The sequence below is a fragment of the Suncus etruscus genome, chromosome 9, assembly GCF_024139225.1.
Source record: "Suncus etruscus isolate mSunEtr1 chromosome 9, mSunEtr1.pri.cur, whole genome shotgun sequence".
NCBI lineage: Eukaryota > Metazoa > Chordata > Mammalia > Eulipotyphla > Soricidae > Suncus > Suncus etruscus.
Window position 1 is genome coordinate 58007525 of NC_064856.1, and position 18966 is coordinate 58026490.

At 34.3% G+C, this 18966-nt stretch overlaps 1 protein-coding gene across 1 annotated transcript in view; it reads right to left on the reverse strand.

The window, feature by feature from the left end:
- STK33 (serine/threonine kinase 33) overlaps positions 1-18966 on the reverse strand; it is a 116465-nt gene that overhangs the window by 51616 nt on the left and 45883 nt on the right. Inside the window, exons 5-8 of the mRNA XM_049780662.1 lie at positions 17178-17316; positions 14707-14795; positions 11904-11988; positions 1822-1897 (exon numbers count right to left, since the gene is read on the reverse strand). Coding sequence (XP_049636619.1) covers positions 1822-1897; positions 11904-11988; positions 14707-14795; positions 17178-17316 — 389 coding nt within the window. The remainder of the gene's footprint in view (positions 1-1821; positions 1898-11903; positions 11989-14706; positions 14796-17177; positions 17317-18966) is intronic.

Here is an 18966-nt window from a genome sequence, read left to right on the forward strand (position 1 = left end):
TTGGGACATTGGTGATGGGAATGTTGCACTGGTGATGGGGGGTGTTCTTTACATGACTGAAACCCAAACACAATCATGTATGTAATCAAGGTGTTTAAATAAAATATATATATTAAAAAAAACGCAGGACTCAATTTTAACAAGATACAAATGACTGAAAAATTAGAATAAATTCACCAATTCAAAGGAACACCCCTAAGAAACTGTGCTGACTGCTCTGACTCTCTGACTATAGGCATGTTATACAAACATTATACATATAGAGCATAATAATAAAGCATAATATGGAAATACTATAAATCTTAATAATAATTACACGGACACAGTATTATGCCAGGGTATTTCCAAGTAAAGCTAGACTGATGATTGATACAGCAATCAGAACAGACAGACAAAAGGTAACCTTAACTTACAGATGGAGGGTTAGAAAATGCTATTCATTTCATGCTTCTAAGTTTTATGATTTTGTTTCTTTGAGTCACATTGGGCTATACTCCTGGTTCTGTGCTCAGGAATCACATCTGGAGATGATGGGGATTTACTTGGGGTTGACTATATGCAAGGCAAGCACCTTAATCTCTGTATTGTTTCTTTGTCCTCTAAATTTAATCATCTTAATATGAACACTGCATTAAAAGATTTCTTAGCCAAAAAAAAAAAAAACCAAACTAAAAAGGAATGCAATGGTGACCGTGTGTGTCATAAAGAATGACCAGTGTATTAATGAGATCACTCAGGAGCCTGGAGTGCATAATTTGCATGTTGGAGTCCCAGGTTCAATCTCAGGTACTATCTAGTCTCAAGAACCTCTAGGAGCAGTCCATGCTCCTAGAGTAGCACTGTTGGGTGTGCCTCATACAAACAAGAGTGACCTAGAACAGCCAAATACATGAGAACACACTCTAACCAAATTTGGAAAAATCGGTCATAAATGATTTGCTCTGACAGGCTATGTTGAGATGCTATCACATCTCAAAGAGTAGAATGTGTTCATCAGAAAGTTGTATAATTAAATTTGAAACTGCTATGATAGGCAGGTTACTGGTGTGAAGGATGAAGTAGGAAGAGTGAGTAGAGGAGAAAAGCAGTCAAAAGGACACTGTAATTGTCTAGAAAAGTAACCAGGATATATATGATATGATATTAGTGAATAGAAACCAAAGAATACAAGATACTTCAAAAGAAAATAATAGCAAATGATTTTAACCCTTAAAAATGGAAGAGAAGAGCAAAAAAGGACCAATGTTTCCAGAAACTAAGACAATTAGGATCATCAATATTCTCTTCATGTCTATTAAGTACTCAACCTCATATATACCCTGGACATAAGAATAATTCTACTGTCAATATTTCTACTTTTTCTGCAAATCAATCTCTTGGGAAAAATGCAGAATACAGATTTTGATATATAGCAAATGATCAGGGAAAGTTTTTCACTTCAATTAAACAATGCATTGTATTACTATAAATCAACAAAAAGCAAAACAGAAAGTTATAAATTTATAATACTAAAAACTAAATTTAGTTTTGAAGAATGGATTCTCAGAGTTCTTTTCAATTACTTAAATTAAATAATAGTTTAGTTTCCATTCAAAAGTTATGTAATTCGGGGCCGGAGAGACAGAACAGCGGTAAGGTGTTTGCCTTAGATACAGAAGGAAGGTGGTTCGAATCCCAGTGTCCCATATGGTCCCCCGAACCTGCTGGGAGCAATTTCTGAGCATAGAGCTAGGAGTAACCCCTGAGCACTGCTGGGTGTGACCCCCAAAAAAGTTATGTAATTCTACTTTAAAAGTCTTTTACAATTAGCAAAATACTTACAAAATGTACATGATGACACCTATGCTCCAAATGTCACACTGCTGGCTATAATCATGGGCATTGATAACTTCTGGGGCTGCCAAACAAGCAGAATAAAATAATATTAATAATAGAATAAATTACTCTTAAATGTTTACACACAAACCATGAAAAAGTGCTGATATGTTATAATTTAGTTCCCTCACAGGGAAAAAAGGAGAACCAAGAGCAGATGTTGAATGAATAATGTACAGAACTTAACAATTGATGTCACTGCATGCCTTTCTGTCAGTTAGCTTCACATGGAATGATAGAATACACATATAACTAAATGTACTCTAAATGTACACACATATATTTAATTTCAGGTGCTCTTAACTCTTTAATTCTGTGCTTCTAATGCTACATTCCTTCTTTGGCAATGTATTCCTTTAAAAAACTTTTCCAAAGTGAAACATTTTTGCTTTACTTTAAGGTACCTATTATTTTTTCAAATAACTAGATTTTTAAAAACTAATGACTGACTTTTCTAAGTCATATATATTTCAAAAATTTTTCTATTACATCTCTATAATTAGAAGTCAAATATTTCTATAAACATTATCAAAATGATAATATTTATATATTCAATAAAAATTTAATATTTATATTGTATTTTTATATAAATAGATCTTTGTATGCATTATGTTAATATTGTGAAAAAGCATGTAGGCATTTAGCTCCCTTTGTCAGTGAAAAAACTAAAAGTTTAGAGATATTCAATAATACACACACACACACACACACACACACACACACACACACACACACACACATATATATATATATATATATAAGTTAAGTTACAAAGTTTCATGGCACCTTTCCTGAATAAAATGTTTTTATTCCAGAAAATGGTTTCAATAGCTCCCACTTACACACACTCAGAGCTACACACACATTTTATAATTACTAAAAGTAAATGTAATTTCGTTTCCTCCACCTAATGTTAAAAGACCAAAAAAGCAAAACTATTCAAAAGGTAAATAGAAGATAAAGGTAAACTATAGATAACTGACAATAGTGTCTAAATTATTGACAATTATTAACCAGTTCCCTTTAACATATTAACTCCTATGTGTACACCAATGGCTCACATGTAAGTATGGTTTAATTAACACAAATTTCAGCACTAGAGTCAATATATTAAACAGCTACTATTATTTTAAATTCTTTAAATACTGACTCATTCAAGTTGCCCTATGGCTGTTGTGTTTAACAAGGGCAAGTTTGGTCATTAGATTTCAGAAAGATCTCCGTACATAAGCATGATAGGGTAGATCAGAATTCCTGGTCTTCAATTTTTTCAGAGTAGTCTTAATTATCAGAGGGCATTTCTACTTGCACTGTCATCACAGTTCTCAAATGAAAGCAGAGGCCAAAATAGCTGTGCCATAGAGCCATTTAGGAAGTCAGCAAAGCTCTAAAAACCATCTGTCTTCTTTCTTGTTTTCTCACTTGTTATCGGTGTGGACAACTAATAAGTAGGCATAAAACTCAGGGTGATTGGTTTTATTTTCCCCATGTAACTACAGACCAGATGCTTTTGCCAACAGGAGTATATGAACAGAATCTAAAGTAGCCTCTTCTCAAGTAAGATAAAACAATTATAAAACTTTATACATCAAGTCAGAGAAAACACCCTAGGTTTACTTACTTCTCACCCATAAAATGACTACAACTATACACAACAACATGGGAAAATCTTAAAATCATTACACAATACAGAAGATAGACACAAGCAAATATACTACAGAGTTCAATTTATTTAAAATTCTAGACATTGCTTCTTGGCCTTTTGACTAAGATCAAGTCTAAAATTCTAGACAAATACACAACACTAAGTTATAGGGAAGAAATCATTACTAGCTATTGAAGTCTGGGTGGGAGTTGACTGTGAGTAAGAAAGAGGAATTTTCTATGGTGACAGAAAATTTTTTCATTTAGCTGGTCATTACACAAATAAATGCATTTGCAAAGCTCATTGAACTTTACCCTTAAATATGTGCATTTAACTATATATATAAATTATATGTCAATAAAGTAATTTTTTAAAAAAATCCATAAGTACAAAAGAATTTGCCAAAACCCTAACTTCAGGTGAATTTAATAACTCAGTCTCTCAGAAATCAACAGAAGAAAGCAAAATTAAACGAACAATATGGAAATTTGACACAAAGGCATTCCATTTGATTTCATATACACACACATGGGAATTTTTATGCTCAACAAACCAGGAATATACAGTTCTTAAAATATCTAATGCAGTATTTGCAAAAACCAATTGTATGTTCAATCACAGAGAAAATTTGTAAAAGCTGAAAACCTTTAAGTCACACTTTCCTAATGTAATGAAGGAAACCAGACAAAATCAAAAGCTAAGAAAATTAACATTTATAAGAGCATCAATCACAGCCTGAGTACTTAAAAGAAAATTCTAAAAGTACTTCCAAATAAATTTTGGCTTAGAGAATAATAAAATTAAAATTATAGTCTATTTGTAATGAATAAATATTAGAACACTATATAACAAAATTACTGGTCAGCAACATATTTGGAGGGAAACAGCTTTAGATAATATATAAATTTCAAATAAAAACTAAAAAATAATAATTTTATTTAGGAAGCTAAAAATAATGCAAAAATGCAGGCAGATAAAAAATAATCTTTTAAAGTAATAAACCAAGTAACATTAGAATGAGAAGATTATTTTAAAGCTAAATAAACTACCCAAAATACTAACAAATTTTATCAGAAAAAAAGGGGGGCAGGCAAGACAGAAATTGGGGACATTGGTGGCAGGAAATGTTCATTTGTGAAAGGATGGCTGTTGGACATTGTATGACTGAAACTCAATTATGAACAACTTTGTATCTGTGTTTATTATGGTGATTCAATTAAAGAATTTATTGGGCCGAGCAACAGAACAGTGGGTAAGGTACTTGCCTTGTATGGGGCCAAAGTGGGGTCAATCCCCAGCATCTGATATGGTTCTCCAAGCACCAGTAGGAGTGATTTCTGAGCACAGACCCAGTAGTAACCCTTGAACATTTCCAGTGGCCCCCAAACTAAAAACTTATTAAAAAATTTAAAAACACTATATGCACAAAAATGCTTTGTATTCTTAAAAGAACTAAAATTTAGTACCCAGTGCAGTATGCTGTGCTAAATATACATATTTTCTTATGTAATTTTTGTTTCCTTTCTTTTTGTAGTGGGGTCACACCTGCCAATGCACAGGGAGTACTTCTGGTAAGGCACTCAGTAATCACTCCTAGTGGGTTTAGAAGCCCATATGGGCTATCAGAGATCGAACTCAGGTTGACCACCTGCAAGACAAACTTTCTACTTGCTGTATTATTGCTCTGGTCCATTTTTTTCTTGAAAAGATAGGCTATTACCATCTTAAATGCTTATTCTTACCTTCCTTGATTTATTTTCCTTGCTAGTTGTTTTTCTCTAACATAGCAAGTGTTTTAATTTTTTTATCTTGCTTAATGTTGGAACCAACATATTTATGTTTTGTTTACGATTACATTTCTAATATCTGAACTGGTCTGACACCAAGTATTCTTAAGTATTTTTAATAAGTGAGTAATAGTATGCAGCTGTATTAGGCAGATGTAAGAGGTATAACAAAAGTAAAATGATTTCCAGCATTATAAGAGTAAATGGCAGAGCTAGAATTCTAAGTTAGAGACTGTAAAGGTGATACCACTACATTATACCATATTACTTTCTTTATAAGTAGCAGAAATTAGTAGGATAATACAATCACAGAGAGACAGTAGAATCCAAATATTGTAAGTAAACAAAATATGCATATTTATGTTTGATCTCTGGCACCACGTGTCCCTCACTCAGCACTGCCAGGATGGCCCTGGAGGTTCCTTTACACTGAACTGTCAATCAAACTCAGTAAATAATTTTTTAAAATTGGGTTTTTATGTGCTAAATGAGGCACTGATCAAAAATTATAACCTTGAGATAAAAAAATTAAAAGCAACAAAAAGAAAGAAATCTACATTCAAAGCTTCAAAAGAAGGTGTTGAGAAATTAGGTGGAGAAATATAGCAGCATATTAAACACAATAAAATTTACTCCCCAAATTCAGGAATTAACTGGTTCAATATTCAAAAAATCTGTTTACATAAATATCTCACTAAAGACTTAATTTATATAAATATCTCCCTGAAGACCATTTCTCACTAAATACTCACTAAAGTGAATGGTCCCTTCATACACTTATCGCTTACATTTCCCCTCTTGAGATGTGAACTTTCTTACTATTATGCTGGGTTGTTTTCATACTTCCGTTCAGGGCTCTCTCCACCTTTAAAAAAGCCCAGGTTTTCTCTTGAACATGTTAATCTCTCCCTTTCTTATCTACCCTTCCCTTCCTCAGTACCTTTGAATAAAGAGAGATCATAACATGAAGAAATAAATCTTGATAGGAAATTTCCCTTAAAATAAAACAACTATTTGTCTCATACAACTCATAGCAGTGTGTCATCACAGAATTTCTGACAATCCAAGGGCCTGAATTTTTAAGTGTAGGTAGCTTTGACCTGTGAGGTTGGTAGCATATGGGAGACAGGTAGGGAGCTCCTCTCACTGCCTAGACTAGGGGTTTGCAACCTTTAAGACATAAAGAGCCACTTGAACTCGTTTCCTAAGGGAAAAAAAACCTGGGAGCCGCAAAACCATCGAGACATTTAAAACAAACATAGCACTGCATACATCATTTCTTATCTTAATGCTATATACAGGATTGTGCAGTTCCTTGTAGATCTGAAGAAAAAAGAACTTTTTCACTTAACAATGTAAAATAAATTTGTGCAAATTAATAGCCAATTAAAATATTTAAGTGATACTGCTCCCTGTGCACTGGCAGGTTTGGTGCCACTACAAAAAAGAAAGGAAACAAAAATTGCATAAGAAAATATGTATATTTAGCACAGCATATTGCACTGAGTACTAAATTTTAGTTCTTTTAATAATACAAAGCATTTTTGTACCTTAAATATTACTGTGAAAGATCCATAATTCACTTTGGTCACAATAAAAATTATTAAAAATATGGTAAAATGAAAAAAAATAGAGCCACAGATTGCGAACCCCTGGCCTAGACAAAGGAGGCAAGAACCTCTTTGGTGGGAACTGTATACAGAGCATGGGAAGGTGCAGGACTGTGGAAATAGCTAATGCTTCAGGAAACTGGTAGAACTTCAAGAAAGAAAAAATCCACTAGGTTATTGGAGGCTAGTTACTGAAGTTGGAAATTTTGGCAGAGAGTGTTGCAAGTTTATCCCTTACTCACCCATATCACCTTTTCACATCATTGTCAGAGGGGGATTTCTTGCAGCTCTATTGGTTTGCAGTACAAGCAAAGAAATTACTTATATATTGGGCACATGCAAGTCTAGGGCACCAGAATATTCCATTATAGAGAAAAGAAAAGTCTATGTTGTTCCAATTTACCTTATGACTACACAAAATTCCCAAAGATTTCAGCACATAGAGCCAGAATGAGTATCCTGGGAACCACCATGAGACCTCAAACCCTAACCCAAAAGGTTCTGCAGAGGATGATTTGGCAAAGTTTGGAAGACTAAGAATTTCCCCACTCCCACCCCCCACCCCACTTTATCTGAATCTCAGGCAAATCTACTGCAGAATTCTTGGCTGGGTCTAGATTCAAGTAAAGGTCTACTGAACTCAGACAGCGAACAGGTTTTGTCAAATATAGTAGACGAAACAGTAAGGTATTTCATACTCTAGATGGTTTTTTGCACCAGAAAATTCTCAAGTGAGGTCTCTTTTAGAGACTCTTGCCAACTAAGCCAACAGTACAATGTGAGAGTCTGAGGACACAGTGCTGGTTGGCCTGTCATGCAAGGGATTATCCAGGCTCAAGCAGCACAACATCCTCAGGCTCTAACATTGAACTGACAGCCTGGTTAGCCAAGTTGCACAAGAGTGGCTCTCTAAACCCTGAAAACTCTAAGAAGATCTCCCTCCCTGCAAAAAAAAAAAAAAAACTATACATAAGTATGTACTCCATCTAATGTACAATAAAAATAAATCTAATGCATACAATGAAGAAAAAAGTCTGCAACAAAGGATACAATGAAAACTAAACTGCAAAAAAAAACTATTTAATAACATGCACAAAAATAATCAAAAGTGGATTATTATATTAAAAGAAAACCTAAAAATATTTTAAATAGATTTACCATAGAATCCAGCAAATTCACTGTTGTTTTAATATGTTAATTAAAGGGTTTTAGAGTTGGTGGGAAGATGATGAGGCCTTTCTGAGCTCAACGTGGCTCCTGAAGTCCCTACAACCTGGCAGGTCTGAAGGTTGCAGGATGAGGGCAAAGAGATTCACAAAGCAGTCAGATGAAGTCCCAGGAGTCAGCCAGCTTTATTTCACAGTCCTAACCTAACATATACATTTCCTCATATGACTTCTACGCTAAGCCTTTTCCTAGCAGCTACTTCTCTACTCCTCTTACCTGTCTAGGCCTCTGTTTTCTTTTCAGCTGCTTTTTCCAGGCGTCCTTGCTGACTAACTAACTCCCTTTGCTGAATCTGATGCTGAATCTCTCTGTTGAATTCGCTGTTGATTTTTCGTTTCTGCTCATTCTCATTTCTGCCTCACTTCTCTCTCTAAATCTCCTTCTTAATCCCTCTCTCTCCCCATCCAGACTCCTCTATCCGCTCATTCCAGGTGTGGGCAGTACTGATCATTCAGGTGGGATAAATAAAAAGTTGGGGGAGGGAATACCCACAATTCACTATTGTTCAAAATTTTCAATACTAATTTTAGAAGACACATGTGTACACTTATGATCATTGCAGTGCTACTATAATAACCAAGATATGAAAATAATCCAAGTGCTCATTGACAAATGAATAAAGGTGTAGCATATATATATATATATATATACACACAAATAACATGCTACTCAATGAATAAATAAAATGCTACTCATATAGAAAAAATCATAAATGATATACCCAAGTGTTGCCCCATTTGTTGGGTCCCATTTACTCCTTTGTTGGTTGTTTGTGTATCTGCAAAATGCTACCAGAATGAGAAATTGATTCCCATCCCCTTGTCCCTTTTGGGGGGGAAGATCTGCAGTAAATAATTAATCTGCAGTAAATAATCCACACGGACAGGAGGGTTAAGGGGTTAAAGGTTGGGCGAAGAGAGTCCTTTGTCAGCCTGCTGCTAGCTCCAAAATACACCTAGAGCCAGCCAGCCAACTCTGGCAAAAGACCCCAAACACCTCGATCCCAAACTATTTAGTCTGCTCTCAACAGTGCCTCCGCCTGGAAGGTCAAGGTGGGACAACAGGCAAAGAATAATCTTTTTTTTTTTTTTTCAATTAAAATTTTATTTTAAAAAGATAGACATAATAGATTGATGGCACTGAATAGTCTTTCTTTTTTTATTTTTTTATTTAAACACCTTGATTACATACCTGATTGTGTTTGGGTTTCAGTCATAAAAGGAACACCACCCATCACCAGTGCAACATTCCCATCACCCAAGTCCCAAATCTCCCTCCTCCCCACCCAACCCCCGCCTGTACCCTAAACAGGCTCTACATTTTCCTCATACATTCTCAATATTAGGACAGTTCAAAATGTAGTTATTTCTCTAACTAAACTCATCACTCGCAAAGAATAATCTTATGGAAATATTTTCATATACAACACCCAAGGACTCTAACGTAAGATGTTATTTGGAGATTCAACTACAATGACAAGGGAAACAAAAGTAAGCTTAAACAAAAGGGTTTATCAGATCAAAAGGCTTTTTATATGGCAAAAGAAACTACCATACAAAAATGTGCTAATATATTAGAATACATATTGAAATATATTTGCACATTTTTGTGTGGTAGGTTCTTATGAAATATATTTTGAATATACATATTATTGTTATTATAATATATTATTGAATATGTATTAAATATATATTAAAATATATTCCAAATATATTGGAAAATATATTTGCTCAGCATATACCTACCAAGGAGTTGATATCTAAAGCATATAAAGATATCACATACTCAACACAATAAAACACAAGCAACCCCACAACACATGGGCAATATACCTGCATAAACACTTCCCCAAAGATGATACTTAGATGCCCCAGAGACATATGAACATTTTCCAACTTTACTTATTAGGGAAATGCAAATCAAGATCACAAAAAGATACTACCTATTACCTCATACCATGAAAACCTCCTATATCAAAAGAAAAGTTAAAAACAATAGTAATGGGGCCGGTGCAGGGGCGCTAGAGGTAAGGTGTCTGCCTTGCCAGTGCTAGCGCTAGCCTAGGACAGACCACGGTTCAATCCCCCGGCGTCCCATATGGTCCCCCAAGCCAGGAGCGACTTCTGAGCGCATAGCCAGGAGTAACCCTTGAGCGTCACCGGGTGTGGCCCAAAAACCAAAAAATAAATAAATAAATAGTAATAAACATTGCCAAGGATGTAGAGAAAAAAGAACTATAGTATACTGCTGATGGGAAACAATAGCATAATCTCAACAGAAAACAGTAAGGAGATATCTTTAAAAAATAAAAATGGTTGGGTATGGTGAAATTGCACACAGGTAGGACATTTGCCTTGCATATAGTTGAGTCGGGTTCATTCCCCAGCAAACCATATGACTCACTGATTCCTTCTAGGAGTGTTCCCTGAGTAAGCCCTGAGCACTGCTAGGTATCATCCAAATTTTAAAAAAAAGGAAATAAAAATAGAGTACCAGACCATACAGGGGTTAAGGTGCTGGCCTTGATTGTGGCCAACCCAATTTGAGCCCCAACATTAACCATGGTTTCCCAGTCACCAACAGGAAGGAATCACTCCTGAGTACACAGCCAGGAATAGCTCCTGTACACTTTTGACCCCAATACCAGGTAGGCTAGAAAGATAGCACAGGTAGTAAGGGAAAATGTCTTGCATGTAGCTGACCCTAGTTTATCCCAGTCATCACAAAGGGCTGCTAAAAATTCCTAGACTCCTCTCCCTCTGTACTGAGAGGATCCCCAGAATAATTCCAAGCACCATAGTAACCACAACAAGCACGGTATCTTCGGGCTCAAGTCAATTATAACTCAATAAAAATAAAAAATAAAATATTTAAATAGATTTACCATATAATCCAGTGAGTCTATTATTGTCCAAAACTTTCAATACTGATTTTAAAAGATACAGGCATACCTATGTTCATTGCACTACTACTATAATAATCACGATATAAAAGCAACTCAAGTGCTCAATGACAGATGAATAAAGATTTAGCATATATATATATACACAAATAAAATGCTACCCAGATATTATAAAGTTAAAATATTTTCCTTTGAAATAAAGGAGAGAAAAAAGAATAAAATAATGTAAATGGAACTGAAGTGAGTTATGCTACACAAAGTCAAGTCAGAAAGAAAAAATGGTAAATATCAGGTGAACTTCTTGATATGTGGTATATATAAGAGCAAAGAAAAGCACATGCTTGTAACTCTGACCACAGAATTGAGGTTACCAAACATAAAAGGAAAGGGGAGTGGGTGAGAGAAGGGAGAAAGTCTATTGGATTATTAGAGAGAGAATCTGATACTTTGGGGTAGGTGCAAATATGGTGGCATATATTTTGAATAAGTGTGAATTTGTACAGTCTTGCAAACTATTCTAAATAAAAATAAAGAAAACATATAATAAAATATGTTAAATTATAATTAAGTAAGATATATTATAATACATTACAAAGATTATAATAAAATATCTAAGTGTTAAAAAGTATAAATTGGAAAACCAAAGAGTCTAGAGACAATAAAAACTCTGATCTTTGAAAATAAGAATTATGGAAAAATGCCAAAACAATTGAATATCTTTGATATAATAAAGTACAAAAGTAGCCCAATCAGAACTATGAAATATAGAAGGAAAAATCAAATGGCTCAAGTTTTCATGCATATTAGTTACCCCCACTTTTATATATAGAAATATCAATTCAAATGTCCTCACTCACCCATATAGATAGGAGTCCCACATGTGGTCTGCAGCATAGGCTCGTTTCTACCATGCTTCTTTACTGCTAGGCCAAAGTCGGTCACCTAAAAGAAGAAACTCAACCATGTTTTACTATCCTAGAACTCACTCCATTTTGAAGGGGGGGGTTTCTCACTATATTGTAAATGTATTTAATGTAGAGATTCTATAGAATAAAGGAATACTTGTTTTCTATTTGTACTACTAGTAAGAACCTTGATTTCTCACCCACCTCTCCTCCTTATGAAATTGAAATTTAAAGAGAATCCTATTTTCTCATATCCTGAGAAAACACCCATAATTCAGCAGTTTAACTAGGAAGTTGTATTTTGAAAAATTTTGCTTTTTTCTTTTGAGATAAAAAAATGCTTAAAAAAATCTTTCATTTTACAATACATTCTGGACTGAATATATTTAATATATTTGGTCCTTGAGTTATACTCTAATTTAAAATTAATTTAAATTTGTTAGAAAATAAATCATGTATGCACAGAATCTGGGATCTTTACAGAAACCTGACACCAACAACAGCTACTGTGCAAAAAAAGTTTATTGACACCACAGACAATGACTTGCGTTGGACAACCTAGTATGCCTGGAGTCCAGAATTGGCCTTATGCCAGAAAACTTCAGAGGTAAGTTCTCCATGTATTTAGGCCAAGGCTTTTCCTTTCCATGTCCCCCCATATTTTGCTGTGCCTATGCAAACAACAATTGCCACTCTAACACCATTTTTACTGTATTTCTTTAACTCTTATCCTTGGGGGGGGGCGGAGAGAAGTAGAAAAGCTTACTAAAACTTCTGCTAGGCCTTTAATGAGTTAATTGGTGAGTCAATGATTTTCAAAAATATATTTGCTATGGAACTTTTCCTTCCTCTTCCATCTCTTTAGTTTTTCTATTTTTTAAATAACTTTGCCTTTGTTCTGCCTGAAACAAATGTATTATGATCAATTGTGTCGACTATGTGATGTATTTTCTTCAAATAAATTTTAAAAAAATTTCTTCCTCGAGGTACTGAAGAACCAAATAAAGACATAGAGAAAAAGGAATACAGAAAAGAAAAGAAATTATGACCCTTATCAACATTCACTTTTGTAATTATTTTGAAACATTCTTTTGTGGTTAGGACACATGCATATCCTGTGCCTGACCTTTCTTTGGTCCCCAGTACCACAAGGTACCCACCCCAATATTCCCTGATGCAGCCCTGGGGAGGCTCCCAACAATGAGCAGCCTTTCAGCCTTCAGCTCTGGCCTGGGTAGAGAGAATTGTTAGTGGGCCTCCTGGGCTTCCTGAGGACGGATTGGGAGGGCCAAATAAGAACAAAAACAGGAGCAACAACAAAATACTATTCCTGATCAATATTGACTTTGCTATTATTTCTTTAGTATTTCTAGAGTATCCTGATTAAAATAATTACTACACTATTAAAAACTATGAGAAGCAAACGAATGGAAAAACAAACAGGATAACTGCAAATACACTGGAGAGCTCCTACTGCACTGCAGTCTTTGTGCTTAGTTCTACATCTTAGTCATTAAACATGTGGTTATTAAATATTCAGTAAGTGCCTTATCTACCAAGTTAGAACAGCCTTGGGCTGAAAGCAGAAAAACAGGCACATTTATTGATCATACAACCAATAATAGTTTGTTGGTTCATAGACCTGAGTACAGAGATTCCAGTGTCTAATCAAATAAGAAAAATATATTTATATGTATACATATATTTTATCAATATGTGCTATCATTGTCTAAATAGCTTAATTAATATCAGGAATTTCTATAATTATCACACTGGGGGATTGTTAAATGCATATGTATATATACCTTTATCCACAAGAAAGTCTATACAAATACCAAATACACAAAAGGCTTCATAACTCAATTCAGTATTTTGGGAAATATTTCTTTTTTATTCACTGATTCTGTTGTTTCTCCCTGTGGGGATAAAGCCTAGGGATGCCCATTTGCTAGCATGCATTCTTATACTGAGCTTTATTCTCAAGTCATTCCCCAAATATTAATCAAGTACATGCTATATTCAGGCACTATTCCAGGTATCAGCAATGAATAAGACTTACATAACACCCAAATTCATAGCATTTACAATGAAATGATTTAAGGAGGTCTTTCTTGGGTAAAACAGCAATTCAGTTAAACCTCCCCATATAAATTATACAGGGATTTAACTTCTGCAAAAGAACAAGTTATTCACAGACATTTATTCCTAAATTAACACATTCATATATTTTGGAAGCAGCCACTATTAAAGTGCTAAGTAATAAATAATGTATCCTATCATTTATTTGACATTAAGGAACACTTAATTTGAATAAAAATCTTCAAGAATAAACACTTAGCACACTAATTGTGCTTAGGACATAAATATTAATACCCAGGAAAATTTTCAATGAGAAATATGGATTTAGCACTAATTTAGTATCAAAGGCACAGCCAAGGTGTGTTTTCCTCTAAATTTGTAACACATTTACATCAAATTACCAGGCATAATTTTGAAATTAATTAGAATTCAGAGCATCTGTTTGCTTCCTATTAACTAATGATTTAGAACTACCCAAATGGATATGTACTTAAAAATTCAATAGTACCACTTAACTTGCAAAATTATTCTTGTCAGTTACAACGCCTTTTGTGAACTTTTCATTTTTTAAGCACAAGCTTTTGCTGCTCGAACCTACCAAAATGTATCTTTTAAAAAAGAATGCACTTTACTATAATCCATTTATAAGCATTTACCATAGTTCCTAATATCTTACCTTAATGTTTAAATTCATTTCATTTTTATCATCAATATAGCTGCTTTTAACCATTACATTTTCCAGTTTCAGATCTCTGTGTACTATATCTACCAACAAAAAGAACAAGTCAAATAAATAAATAATGGGAAAATACTTAAGAGGAGATACAAGTAGGAGTTATAAATGTATTTGATAAATTAATGTACACTGATGAAAAATTTGACAAGAGTCTCAAGCATGATTATGGCCTCTTTCATTTCTTTATATTCCAATCACTTCTTCCATGTTGGTAATCTCTAGGATTTATTTGTTAGGCTCTATATCACCCAATCTTCTGCACACCAATGGTTGATCTTTATGACAACCATTGAATGTGGAAATGTGAAAATGAATGTGGAAAATGAATGTGGAATGTGGAAAATAAAGCTGTCCAAGGTTACGTACTTGTGGAGGAGGAAGATGACTAAAATTATAATCTGGGAAAATTTTTCAGTATATTTAGGTCTTCAGAGAGGGAATTGCTTCTTTTTATATAAGAAATTACCTACATTACCTACAGAAACATTTAACATATTGTAACTCGGTTCCAAATTGGACCTATTTTAGTATATTTTCTAGAACCTGAGCGCACACTTAACTACTCCATATGTTGAAATAAAAAAAAATCTTGTTGAATCTCCAGTTGACTAGGTTAATGTCAGGTAGAATTTTTCTATACATGCAAATAAATATGTGCCAAAGATTTCTTTTGTAAATAATAAATTTTGTTCATTCATCATGCTATTTCCCTAGGCTTAAAATTTTATTTGAATAATTTCTGGAAAAATGTATTAGAAAGAGCCCTGGACTGCCAATATACATTGCCATTTATAGTTCTCTTATACAGTTCCCATACTTTGTTTTTCAGAACTTTTATTATTTTTATTGTTGTTTTTTACAAAAATACCACACAATTTAAATTCACATATCTTTATAATATTTTTTGACTCTTAGGAGACAAGTCTCCCTTATGGTTCTACTGTTCTTTATCACTGTTTACTTTTGTTATTCCCAATTCTGCTGGAATAATCTTATTAAATTCCATAAAAAAATCCTGTTAGGATTCTGTTTGAAAATATTCTTAATTTATAGCTTACTGTAGAGAAATGAGAGTATAATTAAACTTTTGGCTTCCCACCCTTGCAAAAATACTTCCTTCTACATGAAAAGCCCACCTCTCTATTGGTCTGTTTGTATTCCTGAGCTCAAATCTTGCATCCTCTGTGAATTCTTTTCTGGGTCTGCAAATCAAAAGAGGCATTTATACTGCCATACTCCTTACACTTTATATGGCTCTCCACTAGAGAAATCATGTTGAATTATAATTTGTTTTCTATATTCAGTCTCCCACTAGTTTTATCTTTTAATCTTTGTTATTCTAGGATGAACCACAATAAAGTAGGAACTTAGAAAATATCTCTTGAATCAGTTCCAGTACTGGCTCTGACATATTTAACCTTATACTTTACCTTCTGGAACTTTTTTTCTCACCTGTAAAGTGAAATGGTCTTAAAGTTACATGTAAACCAAACTTATCTTGAAGGACAAAAAAGGAGTATGAAGAAAATCAGCAGCAGAAATACCAAAGAAGAGCAAAAAGTATCAGTGTAGTAAGAATTTAAAGTTGAATTTTAATACAGCAAAATAATTACATTATAATTACGAAAACATGTTACCTGTTTGTCAAAAACCATAAAATAAATACCAACAATGTATTGCCCTAATGTAAAAACTATGAACTCTGGATGAGAATGATATGCGAATGTAAATTCATCTGTTGCATCTAATTTACATCTCCTATAGGGAATGCTGGTAATGGACAGGATCTATGTGAATATAAGAGAAGCCTCTCTACATTTGTCTCCTAATTTAGTTATGGTAATTTCCTCTAAAATTAACTCCTAAAAACAATATAAAAAAATATATATATATACAAAAATTTAGGCTATATAAACATAGGTGTGGGGTTGTTGGATTACATCTAATTCTGCTCGGAGTTTATTCCTTTCTTTGTGCTCAGGGCTCACACCTGGTGAGGCTCAGGATCATATGGGGTGCCAGTGGTAAAACAGTGGTCTTTCATGTGTAAGGCAAGGGCCTCATCCAGTGTACTATCTCTTCAGACTGTCTAATTTTACTTATATCATTATCTACTTTTGATTCAATAGTATTAAGTGCTTTACAAACTATTTACTAGTACCTTGTCTTGTTTATGTATTTTCAATGCAATTGTCAACCTGCCTCATTTTAACTAAATCAATAGTATCTTAATCTTTTTTAGTTTTTTTAAAATAAAATCTATAATAGTAGAATTTATATTTTCTTATTCAATTGATGTGAATAGATTATTTCTGTTTATGACCATGAATCTAGAATACAATTATCCTTAAACAAAAGTGAAGTCCGCATTTAAGGGATTAGTGAGATGAACTAGTTAATTCTCTTCTTACCATTACTGTGCAGATATGCAATAGCTGATGCAAGACTCTGAATAATCCACCTGGTCTCATTCTCAGAGAAATGCCCTTTTTTATATAGAATTTCTTTGAGTTCACCATCCTCACAAAGCTCCATCACAAGGTACATTTCCTAAAATTATATATTTAAAGAGAGTACAAAATTTACATAAATGAGGATTTAAAAATGTCATATAATATAAACATATACCTATACATATATCTAGAAAGAACAGAAAATAGTCAACAACTAACCCATTCATTAAAATTTTTTTATTATCAGATGCAAGATACATTGGAGAATTCTAGAGGTATACTGAACAGTAAGATATAGTATTTCCCTCAAAGAGTTCACACTATAGTTATAATTTAATATCAAGGGTTAAAGAGGCTACTCCCCACTACAGGAGGTTACACAGGAAGGGAACTTTTACTGCAGATATACTCTCTGAAGATGTAACATTAAAATAAAGTCCAAATGTCTGAACAGGGATGATAGATAGGGGTATGTAGTCCAGAACAGATAGAACAAATGGTATTTGCAGACTTGGTAGCTCGTAATAGCACAGAATAACAAATCTCTTGGTGTTAATAGCATTGGAAGTATTATGAAAGGGAAAGCACAAATGATAAGGGGAGACGTTCGATAGAGGAGGGCTAGTTGGTGCTTGATTGTAAAGAAACAGTAGACAATGTGTTTATTTTTTTTTCCTATATGCAGTAAAAAGTCACTAAAAGGTGTTTGGGATTTTGTTTGTATGTTTGTTTTGGTTTTTGGGCCACATCTGGTGACACTCTGGGGTTACTCCTGGCTATACGCTCAGAAATCACTCCTGGCTTGGAGTACCATATAGGACACCGGGGAATCGAACTGCGGTCCGTCCTTAGGCTAGTGCACGCAAGGCAGACACCTTATGCCCTATGCTACCACTTAGGCCGCAAAAGCCACTAAAAGTTTTTAAGATATTGCCTGGAATCTATGTATGAGGGAGGATAGTAGTGGAATGAGAGAGAGTATGTTATGGGGGGAAGAAGCATGTACTTTTTATAAATTCTGTTTTCTAAAAGAATGATTTTTTTTTTCTTTTTGGGGATCACACCTGGCAGCTCTCAGGGCTGGCTCTATGCTCAGAAATCGCTCCTGGCAGACTCAGATGACCATATGGGATGCCGGGATTCGAACCACTGTCCTTCTGCATGCAAGGTAAACACCCTACCTCCATTCTATCTCTCCGGCCCCTTCTAAAGGAACTCTTTTTGTTTTTTGTTTTTGTTTGTTTGTTTGTTTGTTTTTGTTTTTGTTTTGGGGACACACCTGTTTGATGCTCAGGGGTTATGAGCTCAGAAATTGCCCCTGGCTTGGGGGGACCATATGGGACACCGGGGGATCGAACCGCGGTCCGTCCTACGCTAGCGCTTGCAAGGCAGACACCTTACCTCTAGCGCCACCTTCCCGGCCCCCTAAAGGAACTCTTAAAGTAGCTAGAATAGCAGCAACAAAATGTAAATATTTTTTACTTTGCATGTCATTCAATCTTATTAACAAATACTTAGCTCACTGTTATAACATGAAAGCGGCCATTAAATAATGAACAAAAATTGTTATAAATTTTTTTGGTTTTGCTTGGGGGAGTTGTTTTCTAAAATAAAGATATTTATTATCAACCTTTGTCTATTTTATACAGATATAAAACTTGTAGACATTTATGGATACTTTCGTGGGGATTAGGGTGGAAAGGAGTGCCAGGGACGAATGCAGGGCCTCATACATATAGGTATGCAC